The 21,590-nt window shown below is 40.3% G+C and overlaps 1 protein-coding gene across 5 annotated transcripts in view; it reads left to right on the forward strand.

Moving 5' to 3' along the window:
• The window catches only part of LDA (limit dextrinase), a 433,493-nt gene that overhangs the window by 350,856 nt on the left and 61,047 nt on the right, over nucleotides 1-21,590 (forward strand). For all 5 annotated transcript variants that reach the window (XM_089411946.1, XM_089411948.1, XM_089411949.1 and 2 more), the window contains one exon: nucleotides 6,877-6,945. In XM_089411946.1, the coding sequence (XP_089268072.1) occupies nucleotides 6,877-6,945 (69 nt within the window). The remainder of the gene's footprint in view (nucleotides 1-6,876; nucleotides 6,946-21,590) is intronic.

Here is a 21,590-nt window from a genome sequence, read left to right on the forward strand (position 1 = left end):
TCCGCTCGGGTTCTTTGTGGTCCCACAACTCTACAACCCAAATTCAACAAGGATTACATAGAATCCATTTCTTCACAAGGATCCTTAAGCCCAGGAAGACCCTTGTCAAGGCATACCATCCAAGCTTAGGCTCAAGTGTTCTCTTAGTCCTTCTCAGAGAGCGCAACACTTTGCTTTTCAAACAAGCTATCTATTTGAGCCTCTCTTGTGAATAGGCTTTAGGAATCACACCCTGTCTTATCATTGATCCATTTGTTCTTGATTCCTCTCATACCAAGACTCCTCCCATCGGTGAAAGTTCGTAAAGGGAAGGGATCTTTAGCTGAGGTGACAGTAGGCTATTGCTCCATTATTGCCCCTTAACCTAGTAATTGCTATATAGGATCCCCTCCTAGGACCTCTGCTAGTTTGAGAGGTAACATGCACAATTATCAATCATACAAGCATTCAACCTTTTTATGTACTACAATAATTCGGCCTCATGAATCCGTTGCTGATGCTCAAAATAATTCGACTTCCATTCTTGTGTATAATTTGATCTCCTGTTGATGGAATCTATGAATAATTGTGAAGGATTGACACTTTAAAAATCTTGGTCCACTTGAAGGAAGAATACGACCTCAAGCATGAAGAACGGTTCTCTGAATTTGCTATTCGATCTAGCTTCAATTGTTGGAAGGAAAATAATGCTTGGCCTCTCTAAATCTGTTCTACTCCAAAATAGAAATCTTGGCCTCCTGATCTTTTGTAACTGGTCCTTGCTTGGAGGTAATATTCAACCTTGAGGGTTTGATACTTGGGACAACGAAACTAACTCCAGAATGTCGAATTGGGGTAGCATCAGATGTGCTCTAGCCATGAAAATTGGCAGAGAGGCTAAAGCACATGAGATCTCCAAGACCCAGAAATGGTTTGGGCAGATTCCAACCGGTTTGGGAGATATTAAAATAATTAATATTTTTATTGGAGTTCCTAAGTCTAAACTTAGGAAAAATAAAATATTAATGGGTATTAATATAAAACTGTGTTAGAAGGTTCCAAAAGTCATGGATCAAGCCAAATCTAATCTTAGTTGTTGATTAGAGATTTAATCTCGTCCACTGAAGGACCAACAAGAAAAGTATAAGAGGAGGATTGATGGTTAGTTGGAGAATACACTAGAGTGATCAGTCATTCATTTTGCTAGAGCGGGGTCGCTAAGCAAAGTTGAATCAGTGATCAGCAGCAAGGGGCAATGAGTACTGGGCAGAGAGGTAGGGATAGTACTGAGAGACCCACGCAGAAGCAGGGAAAGCGAGAACAACAGCCAGTTCATGCCACGTAGAGCCCAACAGAGGCAGCGCAGGGGCCAGAGGGACTGCGTCATCCACGTAGAGGCTGTTGGAGTGATGCAGAGGGTCCCAGAGGCTGCATTGTGCCTCAGAGGGCCGATGTAGAGGTTGCTGGGGCGGACGCAGGTCAATAGGAGGCTGACATAGAGGCCAGAAGGGCCAATGCTGAGCTTCAGTTGTGTTGGAGACAGTTTCGTGGGATAGGTTTTCTGAATACCTGTTTCCGAATATAGAGGTATTGTTGCCGTGTATTTTTCTCTGTCGGGTGAGCCAGTTAGGCACCCAGTTGTACTCAAGGAAATACTGCATAATAATAAACCCTCAGAATAGCTACACCGGTTTTCCCGCATTGGGTTTTTCCGGGGATATTTGTCCAAAAATAACGGTGTCACTTGTGTGCTTGTTTTCTTTCAGTTGATGATCCGTAGATGTTATGACTGTATTGTGTTTATTCGGTATTTAAATGATTTAAATAAATTGTTCAGAATTTACAAGTAGAAGAAATAAACCAGCAGAATATAGATTCATTTTCTAACGGATAGACCTAGAAAATTCAACATAGTATTAGAGCGTGGTTGCAGATCATAGGAGAGTTGAAGGCATCAACTGAGCAGAGCATTTGCAGTAGAATCAGTTGTCCGGAGTGACAGTAGCTGATCCTTGCAGAAGCGATAGAGGAAGGGTTGATGCAGAGGGATTGGGTCATCAATCTTCCTCGGTAGGTTGAAGGAGATTTGTGACCAATTGACTTCCATAGGGGCCATGCCGGATCAGGATTTGATGGTAAGGACGACACTTAATGCAGTCTCTCAGGAGGGGGCGACATTTGTCCAGAGCATACTGGGCAGGGCGAGTCTTCCAGATTGGGAAGAACTGTGGGTAGCTCTTCGTCAAGAAGAGATTAGACGGCTGACCAAGACGGGGAGTAGCAGCAAAGGGGTCAGGATCAAGAAGGAAGAGGAAGAGGATGCGGCTCTAGCATCTGCGGGAAAGAAGGAGAAGAGGAAGAAGAAGGACGTCTCCAAGGTCAAGTGCTTCCATTGTGGGGAACTGGTTCACTATGCGAACTAGTGTCTGAGGAAGAAGAGTAAGGGAGAGGCTTGTAACTCGAAGGCAGCACTAGCGAAGGCAGAGAAAGAAGTCGAGGAGGATGACGATTGTGCGATGAGTGCTCATTTGCCACTTGAGAATAAGTGGGGAGACATCGAGCTGTAGTCAGGAGGACTACAAGCGATGAGGGGTAGGATCGTTGAGGTACCCAACGTCTTGGATTATACCTTGCTATGGGAGCCCCGAAGAGGAGTAGCAGGATTGGCAGATGTCAGTAGAGACGGATGCGGATGAAGTGTCGGAGAGTGCTGCAATGCAGGAGTCCCCGGGCAATGCGAGGCTAGCAGGTTGCAACAGTGTGAGAGGCACGAGAGTGTTGCACCAGTGCAGGATGGCATAGAGAGGTGTGCAATGTTGCGAGATGCAGGGAGTTGTTGTTGCAACGCAGAGGTCAGCAGAGGGAGCACTTGTTAGCGGCAGAGGGAGCTTCAGCATCGGGAGTGTTACTAGCCTGACAGGGATGTCAGAAGTTGGGTGGATCAGTTACTTACTTCTCAGTAACTGAGTTGCAACTTGCAGTGCAGTAGCATGATGCAGCATGATGAGAGGGGGATGCAGTGCAGATGCAGTGTTGGGAGGATGGACTAGTAGTAGCACGGATGCAGAGGGAGCTGCCGTACGGATGTAACAGTGGCAGTGGGAGGGCCATGGGCAGCAGTACAGGACGCAGCAGTGCAGAGGATGTTGGGCGGGGAGGCCTAACACTAGCACAGGTACTGGTGCTGTATAATCAGAGTGATGGTCAGTGAGGAGTATTACTAGAGCACAGTCCTCGCTAAGAGGGAGTGTTGATTTTGGGTAGCATCGGATGTGCTCTAGCCATGAAAATTGGTGGAGAGGCTAAAGCACATGAGATCTCCAAGACCCAGAATGGTTTGGGCAGATTCTAACCGGTTTGGGAGATATTAAAATAGTTAATATTTTTAATGGAGTTCCTAAGTCTAAACTTAGGAAAAATAAAATATTAATGGGTATTAACATAAAACTAGATTAGAAGGTTCCAAAAGTCATGGATCAAGCCAAATCTAATCTTAGCCATTGATTAGAGATTTAATCTCAGCCGTTGAAGGACCAATGAGAAAAGTATAAGAGGAGGCTTGAGGGTCAATTGGAGAATACACCAGAGTGATCAGTCATTCATTTTTCTAGAGCGGGGTTGCTAAGCAAAGTTGAATCAGTGATTAGTAGCGAGGGGCAGTGAGTACAGGGCAGAGAGGCAGGGACAACACTGGGAGACCATCGCAGAAGCAGGGAGAGCGAGAGCAACAGCCAGTTCAGGCCACACAGAGCCCCACAGAGACAACGTAGGGACCAGAGGGACCGCGTCATCCACACAGAGGCTGCTGGAGTGACATAGAGGGTCCCAAAGGCTGTTGGAGTGACGCAGAGGGTCCCAGAGGCTGCGCAGTGCCTCAGAGGGCTGACGCAGAGCCCAAAAGGCCTAGCGCTGAGCTTCAGTTGTGCCAGAGAGGGTTTTGTGGGATAGGTTTTCTGAATACCCATTTCCGAATATAGAGTTATTGCTGCCGTATATTTTTCTTTGTCGGGTGAGCCGGTTAGGCACCCAGTTGTACTCAAGGAAATACTGCATAATAATAAACCCTCATAATAGTTGCACCGGTTTTCCCGCCTTGGGTTTTTCCGGGGACATTTGTCCAAAAATAACGGTGACACTTGTGTGATTGTTTTCTTTCAGTTGATGATTTGTAGATGTTGTGACTGTATCGTGTCTATTTTGGTATTTAAATGATTTAAATAACTTGTTCAGAATTTACAAGTAGAATAAATAAACCAGTAGAACACAGATTAATTATCTAATTGATAGACTTAGAAAATTCAACATAGAATGGGCTCTTCAATTCTTGTGCTCGACCCTCTTGGGAATTTATTAAACCCTACAATAAAAACTAGCTAAAAACAGCTGCAAACAAATTCACTCAACGATGAAGACTCTCTGCAATAGGCACATTTGGAAGATCTGAGATAATCTTCTCCAAGAGCTAACTAGGGTGGCACTCAAAGTACACCGAAATGAGCTTGAGTTTCGCTCGAACTCTTGAACTCACTTGAGCTCCTTTCAATTGTGAACGAGATAGATAGAATAGAACAAATTGGCAATTGAGTTCCTCCTTTTATAATTCTTCATGGAGCCTCCCTCTAGCTTCTAGATTCTCCATTTTTTCTTATTATTTATTGGTGTGGGCCATTTTCCACTTTTGGTCGCTATTCAAATAAAATAATAATTTCCACCATTCCAATAAATAATAATTTCTCCCCCTTCTCCAATAAAATACTATTTCGCTGCCATTCCCTTAAAATGATGATTTGCCTTCCTCCAATAAAATTATATTTTGTCGTCATCCCATTAAAATAATAATTTCTCCCTTTTCTCACAAAATAATATTCCCCTTTTTGATATTTGCAAAATTTCGCAAAACTCCTAAGTAATTTTTGTATGCACAAAAATTGGGAACATCACATTATATTTCTTATTTCTTGGTTAAAGAGGTTAGCATAGCACATTATTCAAGGGCACCTGATCTTCACAAAGATTATCCTATTATTTCCTTGTCAAAATGGTTATTTATGCACATTCTTCAAAGGTGGCTTGAGGAACATTTTGTTGGTTGACTCATCAGATGTGGGAGTTTGTAGCACAGGACAGAGGTGCTGTTGAGGTGGTTAGGGAGGTGCCTTTGCTCTGAGGGAGCCATACATGCTTATGAGGAGTAGTTTGTTGCACATTTGTTGGGGATGTCCTATTGTTGATGAACTTTCTTGGAAAATCCCTAATTTGTCACACTTTTGGACCCTTGCTTCACACATGGGAGACCTCTCTTAAAGAGAACACATGTTGAGAGAATTATTTATTCTTATCTCAAAGGTTGTTGCTTGGTCAAAGCCTCATCTACAGGAGGGACCCTACCTTCTAAATCTACTTTTAGAGATGTTTACTAACTAATTCCATTATTTTATTATTGTGGAATTGTCCCATGGAGTTAGTTAATATTAATAACGACCTCCAAAAATAGAGTTTATTGTGGAATAGTCTCATAGAGTTAGTTACTTGAGAACTCTACTATATTGTTTTCCTTGGAGCTAAAGATGTCTCTTTTATTGGATCTCAGTAACTGATTTCTACTTTTAGTAAGGAGTTTGTTCAGGAGGCTAGAAATGTAATGTTTTATTGTATTCCTTAGAGAATTAATGGTTTTAGGAAAAAAATTACTTGTTTATTTTAAAGAGAGTTGAGCTCAAACCTGTATAATGGTTTTCTCTCTCCATTTGAGAGGAGGGTTTGATTTGGGGAGCTCTCCCCTATTGAGCTTTTGTTGAAGGTCTTGAAGGAAACGAAAACTATGGGTTCCTATTGGGAAGAATAATGTGTCTTCTGTACTTAAATTGCTGAATACGAAGGCTGAAGCCCTTAGCATTGAATGTGTCAATGAAGAGCTAGAACATAGGTAACAAAATTTCTCATTAAGAATATTGTGCCTTTGTTAAGAATATTATGAATTTTGATCAGTCTTCATCGAAAACGTTTTTGTACATTGCTGGAAAATATTATTATGTATCTTCTTCCTCAAGTCGAATTAGCCACACTTTCCATTTTCCACTATTAGGCACACCCTCATATACATTTGCATGTGTGTTTTCATTTGGATTCCTACAATTTTTTTTTTAGTTTTGGTGGACAACAAGATAATATTGTAGTAGGTTCTTGATTCAGGCCACAGAATCACATGAGAAGACACCCTCCTATTGTTATCCTTTGACTCTGTTTACCCAATGGACTTGACACTTTTCCAGATTCTAACATTCCTTTTCTAAACTTATTCTGCAACAGTTAAAGGAACTCTTCATTTTACCTCGAGCCCTTATCGCCTAAGCTTTAGCAATCCTACCTTAGGGTAGTCTCCCTTGAATTGGAGAACAACCAACCTAAATTGTGAAGAGGTTTTGTGAGGTGATGTTGGACTCCCTCTTGGTTGTTCATAGACTGGCAATGCTCTTCTGGACTTTAACTTTGAAGTGCTAGTTTGTGAGCGAATAGGGCCAACATCTTGTCGAATTGGAATAATAAATGACTTCCAAAGCTAAAACAATTTCTTTTACATTCCTTAATAGATGCATAGTCTATAGATAGGAATGCTTACCATTCTTGAAAAGGTTGATTGATAGTATGACACCTAGATCCTGAATGCCATGTTGTATGATAACTAATGCATACAATAGGTTATAACCCAAAATGAAATGTTTTATAAACATAGTATAATCTTAATGTGTTCTATAGTTCTGGATAATATATTGATTGAGGTTGATTAGCATGAGTTGCATAACATATGGATTACTTTTTTAATCTCTAATGTGATCTAATTTGATCATTGGCATTTTATATAGACATTAATTTTGTCAAAAAATTGTAATTTTGCAGGTTAAGGGATCAGAAGTGCAAACTCATGATGGAGTACCTGTTGGTTATGCAGGTAGTCCAAAAGAAACAGTGAGTATCGAAAAAATAGAACTTGTGCTTGTTCCCTAATCTATCGTGCATATATTTTGGAGAGGAAATTACTGTCTTCAGATTGAATGATTATTTACATTGAACTTATTTTGTTTCATATCAATGCGATATCTTAGGATTTTTCCATTTAGTCAGTATCCTCCTTTTGTAGCAAAATAGTAAAATCTAGTACTTGTTATGTGATATTATTAAGTACAAATTATTTGTTGCAAATTGTCATTATCAATATTGAAATATAGACAATTCAATATGCCCCAAGTAACATTGACCTATTAATGAACTTAACAAAATACAGAACTAAAGACAACCTTTGTGATAAATGTGGGCTCCTGCAAAATCACAAGGAGACAGATATGCTCTAGTTGAAGAAGAAATATTTGGATCAATGATTAAATCTCATTCTAATAGCTGCTGAAGTCATATACATACCACAAAAGAACCTGTTATAAAAGTAAATTTATCTTGAGTTGCAATCTGCAATATACTACTCATAGGTTGTGAAGAATTCAACATGCAAGTACTAAGAATTAATAAAAGTGGTGCAGACAGGGCATAATGAGTCCAAGTCTACCACTTCCTGAAAACTGCAGAATTATGGATGGTGGTATGCACTTGTTGGAAATACTTAGAGGGGCGGTGAATCAGTGTTTCTTAGCAATTAACACTTTTTAATCCTTTTCAGAGCATTACTTAATCTTCAGTTATTATTATTGTTTTTCTTCAAATAATCATAAACAGTAATCAACAATAGACAACAACATACAACAATGATAAAATAGAGGACAGATTTTTAGGTGGAAAACTCCCTCCGGGTCAAAAACCACCTAACGCTTCTTAGTAATTGTCTTCTCCTCCTCTTTAAAAGAAAAGTAATTGCATCAAGTTTTCAGCCACAACTCAAGGAGGTTCCAACGCCCTGATTTACACACAACAATGTGTAGGACACTACTAAACCCTAATAACCTGCTGCCACTAGAAGGATGTCCCAATGCCCTATAAGTCAGGCCACAACCTGACGAGTGCCCCAACACTCTGTTGACCATTTGCTGTTGGAAAGGATGCGTTGTCACCCTGTAGTTTATTAGTCCCAACTGAAAGGACGCCCCAACACCTTGTGTAGGCCACAACCCACCCTAGCACCATCCTGCTGGCCTGAAATGTTCCCAATCCACAACCTGAAGGTGACTCCAATCACCTGCCTTGCACCACCATAGCAGCCTGAAGAGCCAGTGGACCATGTTTCACAATTTTTGGATTGGATCCCCTTGTACTCTGGATCAATGTAGAAAATCTGTAATGAAGATGTTGTGAATGTGTCAAATCCTAGTGGCCACTGACCACTGCACCAACAAACTGATCACTGCATGATGTTGAACATCAAGCTGCTCAAATACACATCATTGTCATTTTTGAACTACACATCTGTTGGCTACCACTACTTGTCACTGTGCTGCTCAGGAATGAATATTGATCAATGCTCAAACACTGCTACCGGACTATCAGGCTACACATGATGCTGCAACCATATGAAACTACTATCAAATGATGACACAAACCAAGGTGCCTCAGGTCATCCCTCTGACCTGCAATCAACGCTCTCAACCTCTGTTCTCGGAGAGCTACCAGCATACGTGTAATCATTGCTGCTCAGTTGGTCAAGTCTTGCTTTCCATTCTTACTTCAATAAGCTGTTCAACTGGATGTTAATGACTTCAACACTTGCTGCCCCGCAAGATTACAATTGTGTCACCGTACACAAATCCCTAGGTCATATTGTAAGAGAAATCCTAGGTCATTACTTCAAGACAAACCTTAGGTCAATATTGTTACTTGTCTATAAGTCAAGTCAATCAGTGATACCAAATTTAAGGTGGCAATTCAATGTCAAATGACTTTCCAAATCAATAGTAATGCAACATTGTTATCTAGTGTTTTAGTCAAGTAAGACACATGTCAAATAGATGTAAAGTAACTTGTCAAAGTAAAGGAACTTTCCAACTAAGTGTAAAGTCACTGTAACAAGTCAAAATCAAGTCAATAGTTCATGTAAGTATCAAGTCAAGGTCAAGGTATATTGTCAATGTCACTATGTCCCTTGCTGTCGTATCACATATGATCACTGTACCTCTAGATGCAAACCTTAACAAGCTATCAAAGCAACTGTCACAATAGTGGATATCAAAACAATGTTAAGTGTCATTCATCACTTGCTTAATTGTAGTATACAAGTCACTGTACACTAATTGTTACTTTGTCAAAAGGCCATGTGAATGTATTAAGTCAAAGTCAAACTCAAACATTTCATCGTAGAATGTTCACTAAGTCATGTTAGGGTAACAAGCAATTGTCAAAGTCAAGGTATGGTTCACTTGCAACATCAACTGTCATATGGTATTATGGTAAAGTCAACGTCAAAGACAGGGTACCATAGTTAGGTCATTTCACATCTTTAGTGTGCTTAGGTTGACAAGTTATGCCACTGTTATTGTTACAGTTAACAAGTCAAGCAACGCTATCAAGATCTTGCTGTAGGTCTGCCTTTTCACTGTAAGAGAAAACACAGTCTCATTTACTGCTTTTTCACTATGATAGTATAGTAGATGTGTTGTTGCTAACTTGCTATATATATAATAATTTTTTACTTGTAGAGGAAAGACCATACTGTTGTAAATCAATCTTTAAATGATGGAAGTTTAGGACACTTACTTGAAGGATAAACTTATTCACTGTAGCATGTGTATATATAGATGGGCAGACCTTTCTTCAAACTTCACTATAGTCAATATGCATAAACATATTCCAGATCTCAGCCACAAGTGTAATACTGTGACGGTGAAAGATTTATTCAAAGGAGAACGAGGTATATTGTTGATCTATATGCAGTGACCAAACTTAGACTTGAATTAGGTCTTTTAGGTCTCAGATTAGGTCTTTCAGAGCATAGACTTTGAAGTCTGAACATAATGTTAATGTTGACACCTAATCCTTGTGATTGGGTGAATTTATGTAAATAGATAAATAGGAAATATGAACAGTCATCGGGAGACGAACTGAACAGTCTCTCCCTCATGTATATAATGAAGACCTACCTGATGGAATAGAATAGTCGAATAATTTTTGCCTTATGGAGTTACTGCTTGGCCTGACATGGTATCAGAGCCAGCTCCATTTTAGCTTTTATGTCCCTTATAACTCCCAGTCTGCTCTCCATATATCTGAGTTGCTCCTCCATATAATTAGCTGCTCCTGACATGGTAGCTGCCCCTCCATACTGTCTACACTGTCCAGTGCTGTCCATGTTGTCCTGACTGTCCATAAATGTTTCATAAAAGAAGCGCTGTCCTGACATGGTAATTTTAGCGCTGGCCTGGAGAATCCTCTGAATCGCTAAGTTGAATGCCCTTGAGATCAGCTGGATGACTTGCAATCATGGTATTTACGCTGGTATGGCTATGCGTTGAAGTTTCTTTGGCTATCTGTTGAAGTTTCTGGGCATAAGTTGAACGCTATTGTATTAACAATGTTTTAATATGGTATTCACACTGTTCTAATATGGTATTCACGCTGTTCTGTTATGGTATTCACACTGATAACTTCCGATTTGCATAGAGCTTTCCTACATTGCATATGAGACTAGCATGTGAATGACTGTATTTAACCGTGAGAAACATTGAGTAATGGTTTTCCATTAAAAGTTGCCTGGAGACTTGTGCAATGTGTGTAACAGTGCTCAGACCTGCGTTGAAGTCAACGTGTGGTTCATTTGACATGGTTGAAGTTTCTTCCGTTTATGATGGCATCGCCAAGGTTTCTGTTCCTTGCCCTTCCGAATGGTCTTGTGCCATTGTCAATGCCTAGCGGTGACCGCGGTTCGAATACCATTGCATCGCATCTTCTACAGAGGAGCTATTTCACATAATAATGTGCTAAGGCCCAGGAGGGATACAAAGTAATCTTTTTTTACTCGGCATTTTGTGAGATTTCACATTATAATTATGCATTGTAGTTTACCTCAACATATTGTTGCCTGTTTTGGTACGCTGCTGGGATATACGCTGCTTGATTTTTTGTGATACATCATTTTAATACATGAGTTGAACTGTACGCTACTCCATGCATTCTCTGTTTTGGACGCTGGCTATATATATATTAAAAAAAAGTCTGTTGTATTTAAGCTGCATTACAATCTTGGTGTATTACAATCTTGAACGCTGCCCAGTATGAGTTCTGTAGTGTTTTGGAGAAACGTGGCACGGAATTGGTAAAGAACGGCAAGGAGTCGCTGCAGTTCCAACTGAATGATAGTGAAAGATATGTGGTGATGGCATTAGGGCTTATGTTGTTTGTTTTATGATGACATGCCATGGTATAATATGTGAAATATATATTGCATGATTGTAGTTGATTTCATTTTTTGGAAAGTCATAGCAAATTATTATTAGTTTTTTGCTACGAATACTGTAATTATTTTTGGGATTAGTTCAAATATTTATGATGGAGAAGTTTGTTGAAAACGTGAAGGGTTTGGAAAAGAAGACAACTCTTCTTGCACATAGAGAGAATAATCTTGCTCAAGATTCTTCCAGAGAAAGAGGTGGAAGAGATTTTAGAGGCAAGGGGGGCAGAGACTCTCAAGGAGAAATGACAGATTTGCACTGCATTCGCTGCAAAAGAAATGGATCACATGATGCCTCTACATGCAAGCTACCATGGGACAAAATTGAGCAGAAAAGAAACCAACAGAAAGGTAAAAATGATGATACAGACAAAGGTAAAGCACCTGAATCCGCTCACTATATTGTGGCACAATGTAACATTGGAGTAAATGAAGATTTATTTAATGCTTTACTTGCTTCTTGGAAAAATGACTGGTTGCTTGATTCAGGACCAACCTGCCTCATGACTCATAGAAAAGATTTTTTTGAAGATTTCACTGACAATGTTGATGGAGCAGTATACTTTGCAGACCAATCAAAAATCAAGCCATCAGGGCTTGGTACAATCAGGCTTAAATTGCTTGGTCTTCCAGACTTTCTTCTGCATCATGTTCTATATCTCCCACAGCTCAAGAGAAACTTGTTGTCCTTGGTGCACATCCGCTAGCAAGGTCAGTCCATTCATATGTTTGATGGAAAGCTTGAGGTAAGAAAAGCATCTGACCACTCACTTGTCATGAGGGGAATAGAAGAAGAAAGGCTTCTCAAGCTGCAAGGAACCTCTGCTCATGCACAACATTTCTCATACAATTCTTATCATGAAAAAGGTACACTTCCATCAAGTTTATTATGGCATGCTAGATTTGGACATTTGAACTATGACAGTCTCCCCTTGTTGAAGAAAAATGGTGTTGCTGGATTGCCTACAATTCCTAGGAAACTTAAGCAATGTGATGCTTGCATTCTAGGAAAGCATAGCAAACAGTCTTTTCATGATTCACATTCAAGAGCACATAGAAAATTTGAACTCATTCATTCAGATTTATGTGGTCCAATGCATGTTCCTTCTGCAAATGGAAATAAATATATCATGACATTTATTGATGACTACACCAGAATGTGTTGGGTTTATTTATTGAAGAACAAATATGATGTTTTTCAAACATTCAAGAATTTTCATAAATGGATTGAAAATGATGCACAATCTCATATTGGGTCTATTTGCACTGATAATGGAAAAGAATACACTCAAATGAATTTGACAACTATCTTCGCCAACATGGGATCAAACATCAAACAACTGTGCCTTATAATCCCCAACAGAATGGTGTAGCTGAAAGAATGAATAGGACAATCTTAAATATGGTACGATCCATGCTCTTCTTCAAAAATGTAAAGATAATGTTTTGGGCTGATGTTGTTCTATGTGCTGCATATATAAAGAATAGATGTCCATCTAATGCTATAAGAAACAAGACTCCATATGAAATGTGTTATGGACATGTTCTTTCGGTAAAGCATCTCAGGGTCTTTGGTTCCACCTGTTATACCTTGATACCAAAGGTACATAGAAACAAACTTGGTGCTAGAAGTCGTAAGTGTATCTTCCTGGGATATTCAAACACCTCCAAAGCATACCGTCTCTATGATGAAGTAAATAAGAAGTTTGTTGTATCTAGAGATGTAATTTTTCTTGAATCATCCAAAACTGACAATGTTGTTGAGCAGCAACTTGATTGCTTGGATAGATTCGCAAAAGCAAAATCATTTCAAGAATTTGACAATTAGATTCCACATCTTGAAGGGGGGATTCCTATACTAGATCAACATGTGGAATCTTCTTCTGAAGAACACTCTCCCCCGCATGAAACTCCAACAACGGATGATGCTTTAAGTGATGTAATTGATAGAATTGGGAGACTCAATCTTGATTCAGTTCCAACTCAATCAATAGAGCAGCCTAGACCATCTAAAAAAGGTCCCCCAAAGTGGGTGACAAAGACACTTGAAAGTGTTCATCCTGATGAAGTTGGAAAGACAGGAACTAGAAATTCAAACCGGCAAAATGGAGGTGATGTAGATGACTCTAATTCACCTATTGATATGGATGTTTCTTATGATTGTGAATTGAACTTGTCTACAGATTTTGAACCAACTTCCTTCAAAGACGCTGCTTCTCATGATGAATGGAAAGAAGCGATGCAAAAAGAGTATGATGCCCTCATAAAGAACGACACTTGGAAGTTGGTTGATCCTCCATTAGGAACCAAACCAATTGGCTGCAAGTGGGTCTACAAGAACAAGTATAAAGCTGATGGCTCACTTGACAAGCACAAAGCTAGGCTTGTGGCAAAAGGTTTTGCACAGAAGGAAGGGGTCGATTATGAGGAGACTTTTGCCCCCACGGCAAAATGGGCTACCATCCGGACACTCTTTGCGCTAGCAGCTCAGAACGGTTGGAAAGTCCATCAAATGGATGTAAAAACGGCTTTCTTGAATGGAGATCTAAATTTTTTTTTATGTCCCAGCTTGAAGGATTTGTTGTGAAAGGGCAAGAACGTAAAGTATGCAAACTTGTGAAGTCCTTGTATGGCCTCAAACAAGCACCGCGAGCCTGGTATGAAAAACTAACTAAGCATCATCTGAAACTCAATTTCAAACATTTTGATCTTGATGATACAACTTTATTTGTCAAGAAAGTTGGCAAAACAATTGTATATCTTGTGGTATATGTAGATGATCTTTTGATGACAGGGAACAATGAAAGCTACATTGCATCCGTAAAGAAGGAATTGGGGAAAAGTTTTGAAATGACTGATTTGGGCTATGTTCATTACTATCTTGGCATTGAAATAACCCAACATCCGAAGTCCATATTTCTTTCTCAAAAGAAATACATTGGAGATCTATTGAACAGGTTTGGCATGACAGAGTGCAATCCTCTTACTACTCCAATGGAACAAAACTTAAAGCTCACATCTATTGAAGGAAAATAATTTGAGGATGCAGCAAAGTATAGACAACTTGTAGGAAGTCTCAACTACCTAACTACTACCAGACCAGACATTTCATTTGCTGTTGGAATCCTCTCCAGGTTTATGCAAAAGCCTTGTGAGGGACATTGGTCTGTTGCAAAAAGAGTTCTGAGGTACTTGAAGGGAACTCAAGATTTTGGAATCAAGTATACATAGGTGGACGACTTCGGCTTGATTGGATACTCTGATTCAGACTTCGATGGAGACAAAGAAACTGGGGTATCAACTTCAGGATATGCTATGAATCTTGGATCAGGAGCTTTTTCCTGGAGATCACGCAAATAATTAGTTCCAGCAGATTCCACAACAGAAGCAGAATATGTGGCAGCAGCTGAAGCAACAAAAGAAATTGTGTGGCTCAGGAAAATTCTTGAAGATTTGCAGGTAAAACAAGTACAATTAACTCCACTCATGGTTGACAATACCTCTGCAATAAAGTTGGCCAAGAACCCAAAGTTCCATGATCGAACGAAGCACATCAATACTAAATATCATCTGATTCGACATCATGTTGAGGCCAAAACAATCCATCTCCATCACTGTTCCAAAAATGAGCAAATTGCAGACATCTTCACCAAAGCGCTTGGAAGAGAAGAACTTGAGCGATTCAAAATGATGCTTGGACTCACCAACATCCCTTCAAATTAAGGGGGGGAATGTTGACACCTAATCCTTGTGATTGGGTGAATTTATGTAAATAGATAAATAGGAAAAATGAACAGTCATCGAGAGACGAACTGAACAGTCTCTCCCTCATGTATATAATGAAGACCTACCTGATGGAATAGAATCGTCAAATCATTTTTGCCTTATGGAGTTACTGCCTGGCCTGACAGTTAACCAACAATCTGCAACTTTTTGGAAGTTGAATTGAGTCCTACAGCTTCGTGGATCCTTAAATACCCAACTAGTCCTAAACAAAAATGATATAGTGATCAACATAATGCCCTAATCAACTCGATATTTTCATATGTTGAATAAGGCGAACTTCATCAACAAGTAGTGGAGAACAGGTCTGCGGTTGCCTTAGGAGAGGGGCTTGTTACCCACCACTTTGTGGGTGATATCCCCAGGAGATATTTTTCTCCATGATGAACCTCAACTGGCAGCCAGCAGCTCCTTGATGCCTCCTACTAGCTCGTTGTGCCATTTCTCTGGCACCTGAGCTAGCCATGTGGTCCCTCACCCACCTGTATTGATCGTATGTTTGAAGGTGGGCTTCCTGAATCTAAAGGTATGTCTTGTCATTTGGTAATTGAGTATTGGGTTTACTTGTCATGGATAATTCTGGGCATGGATTGATGGGGGGATTTGGCGGAAAGAGTGGGCTTAGTTTGTGCTCCTGTCCCCTTTATCTCTTTTGGTTGTTACCCTTGGATCTTAGTCCCGTGGGATCTCCTTTATTGACCATTTGGTTTTAGGGTGGCCGTGGTACTACTAGGGAAACCCTGACTTTGGGTGCATGGTTTCGCTCCTTTATACGCACATATTACTCCCTATCCACTCACTATACCCCCATTCATCTTTTCTCCCACCTGGGTCCACATTCCCATTCTGGGTCCACATAGGGCTAGCCTCCCTATCCCCTTGCCCCCACCTTGGGTCAGGCCTAGAATGATGCCCCAGAGGTTGAAGCAATTAAAAGAAAAAGTGAAAAGCATAAATGGCCACATTTAATAGGAAATTGTACCACAAAATGCAAAAGATGGTCGAGACAAAAATAATTAGCACGTGGGAAAAAGCCATTACATGAGCTCTACTCCAATCGTTGGCTATCACCTTGGTTCGATAGGCCCTCAATGAGCCTCCTTTATCATTTAGGAACCCATAATTGTCCCAACCCCTGGAGGGCAATGAACCGCCCTACCTAAAAGGGGGTAATCACTGCTATATCTTACACATCATGCTCTTGTCCTTTGAGCCTCGAGCAGTTAATTAAAGAAAATTCATAAAAGGCAAAAGGTATATGAAGAAGGGTGGAAAAATAAAGGTCGGGACACCTCATTTACCACGATTTCTCCCTCCTATACATTGCATACCCAAGTGCAGGCTTCCCCCTATGCCCCACTATGTGGCCCAGGATTGCCCCTCTCATTCCCTATCCCATTCCACTTATTTGTCACTTGCCACCCCCATTAGAGGGATGTACCTTGGACATACTATCCCCTTTAAGCGCTGAAACCACCTAATAAGGTACATGGCTAACCCCCTTTGGAGCTTGGAGACACTAGCACATGCCAAATCCCGCTACAGAAGGGCATGCCATTATGAAGTGCCCACATTATTATCCTTGATTTGTAAACTTTTTACTCGATTATTTTAATCACTGGTTGTACTAGAAGCCTAGGGGATGCATTCGATCTTATGCAGGATAACAGGTGGTTTCCATTTGGGTTTGGTTTCCCTATATGGGATCTTAACCCCTAGAGGTCTACATTGGCACATGTAGGGTGTGTATAGAGAGCCATGGAACTCCACAACAGTAGACAACACTCCATGGATCTTCATGGATGCTAAGAGATTACTAGCGATCCACGTTTGGGATGACGATCATATGCTTGGTACATTATGCCCAACATGCCCCCACAGGAGCTCCACACTCTTGACAGGTGTCCCAGGACTTGTATGATGTCATGGCATCATTCATTCCACCACTTGGACCCTTGCAAAGGATATTTGATTCATATGGATACCCATGGGGTCATCTAGGTGCCCTCATACCAAATGTGAGCACCACAGGTCCACTACTTGGAGAACAAGGGGCCACCCCCTTGTCCATCACATTTCGAGGACTTTATTCCTCAATATGGCACTTCAGGGTATTATTGTGCCTTTAGAGGGCCCTACGACATGCACATGTCATTATTTGGCCCCTTGTGAGGCTTGTTTTTAAACTTTTGAGCTAGTTTGTTGGACTTGTGACGAATAGGGGTTTTATTTGCACATTATTTTATCAGTAGGGGGTCGGGGCTAATGTAGGCCTGTAGGCTAGTTTGAACTCCTTAAGAGGCTATATATTGAGGTTAGATGCATTCATTTGTATCATCACTTGAACTGGGATCTCTCTAATCATAGAGAATTTTTGCACCTTTTCCTTGGTGGATATTTTTGGAGATGGATGAATTTTGATGTATGGATTTGGGCTATTTCTCTTGTCTTGGAGCTTTATTGAGCATACAAAATGATGGTTGGATATACTCTATAACGTTGTAAGTAAATTTTGATGCTATTATTCTTGTTGCTGCATACTGCTAAAATTAGAGCTAGTTTTTGCATTATTGAAATGTGGAATTGAGCATGTTTTAGCTAATTTAATGTATGGGCCAATGTTATATGAATGAAATGTCCTAGAGCTTTAGTTATCTCGAGAAGCTTGCATCATTTTCTTTGAAGTATAAATGCTTGAAGGTCACTTTTCTTTTCTTTCTCTCAACATTGGGCGAAGTTGACTTTCTGGGCCTCCTTGATCAAGAAACCAAGTTCTTACCCATTATTATCCTTGACTCGATATCCCCGAGTGAACTAGGCACTGATCCCTCAAAAAGGGTGATCATTTCAACTCCTTTTTAACCATTTTCCCCTTTTTCCCCAAGTCTAGCTCCATTAGGTCACCTAGGGCATCAATTTCTCGGGAATTGACCCAAGGAAAAAGTTTTTATCTCCTACAGGCTACTGCGCTGGTGGGTCCCCTACCTCTCCTCCAAATTTGAGGTAATTCTAACGGTGGAATCTCCAGAAATCTCAAGCCGTAGCTTAAGGATCAAGTTGTGCCTAGGCATCCCCAAGGCTAGACCTCAATAGGATCTATTCAACATTTTGAAGAAAGTATTCTTGTTTGGTCCTCTCCCCTCACCCTGTCTAGGATAGGAACATCATTGGTTGCTACATTCCATTCCCGAACCTGTGTTGGGTTCATTTGGCCCCTTGTGGTCCCACTTCTCAATAAAGACTATTTGTCAAGGACCATTTGGGAATCCAATTTTCCCAAGGATTATAGGGATTGATAAACTTGTTCATAAGCCTATCCTTTCTCCCTCAACCCTCCAATCCTCACCCCTTATCCTTGGTGGAGCAAGTCCCTCGCTTAAAGAGAAAGCAAGCTCCATTCTTCACTCCATTCTTGGGAAAGGGTTTTCACGGTCCTTCCTCACCTATCCATTGGCATATACTTTACAAGTGAATCCCTACACTATCAGGACTCCTCTTATTAGTGAAAGTCGTAAAGAGGAGGGAGACTTAGCTGTGGTGATAATGGGCTAAGCATCCACAGTTGCCCAAGACCTAGCAGTTGCCATTTTAGGAACCCATTTAGGTCCCCTGTTGGTTTGAGTGGTAAAAGGGCTGAAGGAACTTTAAGGGAATGTCCACCACGTTTGAACAAAAGAACACAAAAAAACTCCAACTTACCTCTTCGCTGTCCTATCTGCCTCAGGATATTCGCTGGTCTGCTTCAAGTAGGACGAAAGTTCAGAGAGATTCCCACAAAGTTTTAGAGCACAAGATAAAAAAAATTGAGATATGTTTATGGAGAGATGTGAGATCTTTTATAGATATGTTTGTGGGCTAAGGAGGGGCTTCATTTGGTGAGGATTGTAGGAAGTTTTAAAATAATTTTTAATTTTAGTAAAGTTATGCCTTGCAGCCCAAGCAAAGAAGTCGTTGCCCTTATAGTGAATGAAGTAGATCTTTAATAGATTTAAAAATACATCCTATGGGTGAATGATCATTTTAATACTCTACCAAAATAATCTGATTTCATTAATATTAATAAATAATAATAACTAACCTTTAAGAACCTTATTTAATTTCTAGAAATATTTTCATTTCCACTAGAAATTTAAATATCAATGATTGGCTTTGTGTATATGGTCCCACTTGGTTGTGAAGCCAATGATTGGTTTATTGTCTTTGATTCTTGAAGTTATTCAACTTATACACAATGAGATTGTGTCGAGAATTATTGTCATATATTCACAACCATAGCGGAATAAGGTGTCATGTCACTACTCCTGGGGTTTTAGCCCATAAACTAGGGTCACAAACTTCAAATACAATTTTCTCTCAAACTAGGAGGACTTATGTGGTATACCACATACCACCAGAAAGATATCGACAAGGAGAATCCAATGACATGAATTTCCAAGTCAAACTCAAAGATTCGACCCTTGAAAAACCCTCGACAAAGTCGGGGTACGCCCTTAGTCCAGGGAACTCAAACCCTAGGACTTGGGTTTTTCAACCATCCATCAATGTAGCTGCCAACTTGATGTAATCTGACAATTACTAAGAAATGTTCATTAACCATTTGACATCAATGACTGGTGTTTTTAGTCAAAGTCAAACCCAGTCAACTCCATGGGTTGACATCAATGACAACACCATCCAACAATCTCCCCCTTTGTCATTGATGGCAACACACGTACTCCTTTTGCGAGTACAACTCCCCCTGACTTCATGCTTCATCTCCTTCTCGATATTTCAATCTCCTTCTCAAGTTTTTCTCTCCCCCTTTGACATCAATGGCAAAGGATGACTCCCCCTGAGAATTTCCCTGCTTCCTGTGGACCTGTAACTTGCATGTGCTTCCCCTGACGAGAAGCCTTCCTCTGTCATTGACAATCTCTGTGGACCTGTAATCCTTTAACTGATCTTCTCCCCCTAAACTTGTTATGAATTTTACTTATTCGTCTTGAAATTGTCGTTCTGTCCATGCTGTTTGTCTGTCAATGGTAGACCTGTGCCACATACTTCTGTATAGACTCCCCCTCTTCAAAATTCAAGGAGTCTGCAAGCCGAATTGTTCAAAATAATAAGTAACCCAACAAACCATCTTGACTTGAGTCATTATCTGAAGCCAGTGCTAATTCCTCACGACCTTATACAAACCCTGAAAGCATAACTGATAAGTCTTTCTTGCCTTCCTGCTCTTCTTTCTCATCTTGTACTTGTTTTCTTTTTCAAACTTTGTTATTATTGTCGTCAAGCTTTTCCTTCATGGTTGATTGCATCTCGTACCTGCAGTGATGAGCTATGTGTCCACAGTTATGACATTTATAACATTCCTTATTAGGATTGTACCTGTACTCTTGAGCTATGTGTCCATAATTATGACATTTGAAGCATTCAATGTCATCCATAGAAGATTCCATCTGGTATTCGCAATCACGAGCGATATGGCCATAGTTATGGCATTTGAAACATTCAATGTTTGGCCCATCTGGCATGTGCTCCCTATTGACAAAATTATCGTGGAACCTGTCTCGTGATCCTGCAGATTTTCTTCTATGGTTTTGCGGATAATGATGTTGAATTTTCTAAGTCTATCCATTAGAAAATTAATTTGTATTCTGCTAGTTTATTTCTTCTACTTGTAAATTCTGAACAAGTCATTTAAAACATTTAAATACCGAAATAAACACAATACAGTTACAACATCTACATATTATCAATTGAAAGAAAACAAGAACACAAGTGACACCGTTATTTTTGGACAAATGTCCCCAGAAAACCCAATGCGGGAAAACCATTACAGCTATTCAGAGGGTTTATTATTATGCACTATTTCCTTGACTATAATTGGGTGCCTAATCGGCTCACCCGACAGAGAAAAATACATGGCATCAATAATGTTCACACCTAATCCGAAGGCGGTTGGGTAAACTGGAACGTGAACAGTCATCAAGAAGATGAACTGTTCCGTCCACTTTGTGTATATAAACAATTGTTCTCTTATGAAATAATATCTCAGTTTTCCTTTGTTCAATGTGGAGTTACCCTGGCCTGACATGGTATCAGAGCACAGGTCCCAGGATCTAAAATTAGTTGTAACTCCTGCCTCTGCCCTGAGCACTGCGCTGCTCTGTCCTGCGCCACTCTGTCCTGTCTGTCCTGCGCTGCTCTGCCTCTGCTTGGCGCAGAGAGAATCAATGTCTGGCCATGCCTGAACGTTTCATTCTCTGCGCATCCAAGACTGTGTGAAATTCCGTTTTTCCATTCAATACGCCCGTTACTATTGACCAGGTCTTGCTGCTGTTTTGTCTACGAAGGGCGAAGAAAGCGTAATGTATCCCTTTTGAAACCGTGAGTCTTATTACCGTGACAGTCAATAGGAAATGAACTCAAAGCCGGGTTACTCTGCGGAGGAATTTCGTTT

The sequence above is a fragment of the Pinus tabuliformis genome, chromosome 3_1 (assembly GCF_031772625.1).
Source record: "Pinus tabuliformis cultivar Carrire ecotype Pingquan chromosome 3_1, CPIR1, whole genome shotgun sequence".
NCBI lineage: Eukaryota > Viridiplantae > Streptophyta > Pinopsida > Pinales > Pinaceae > Pinus > Pinus tabuliformis.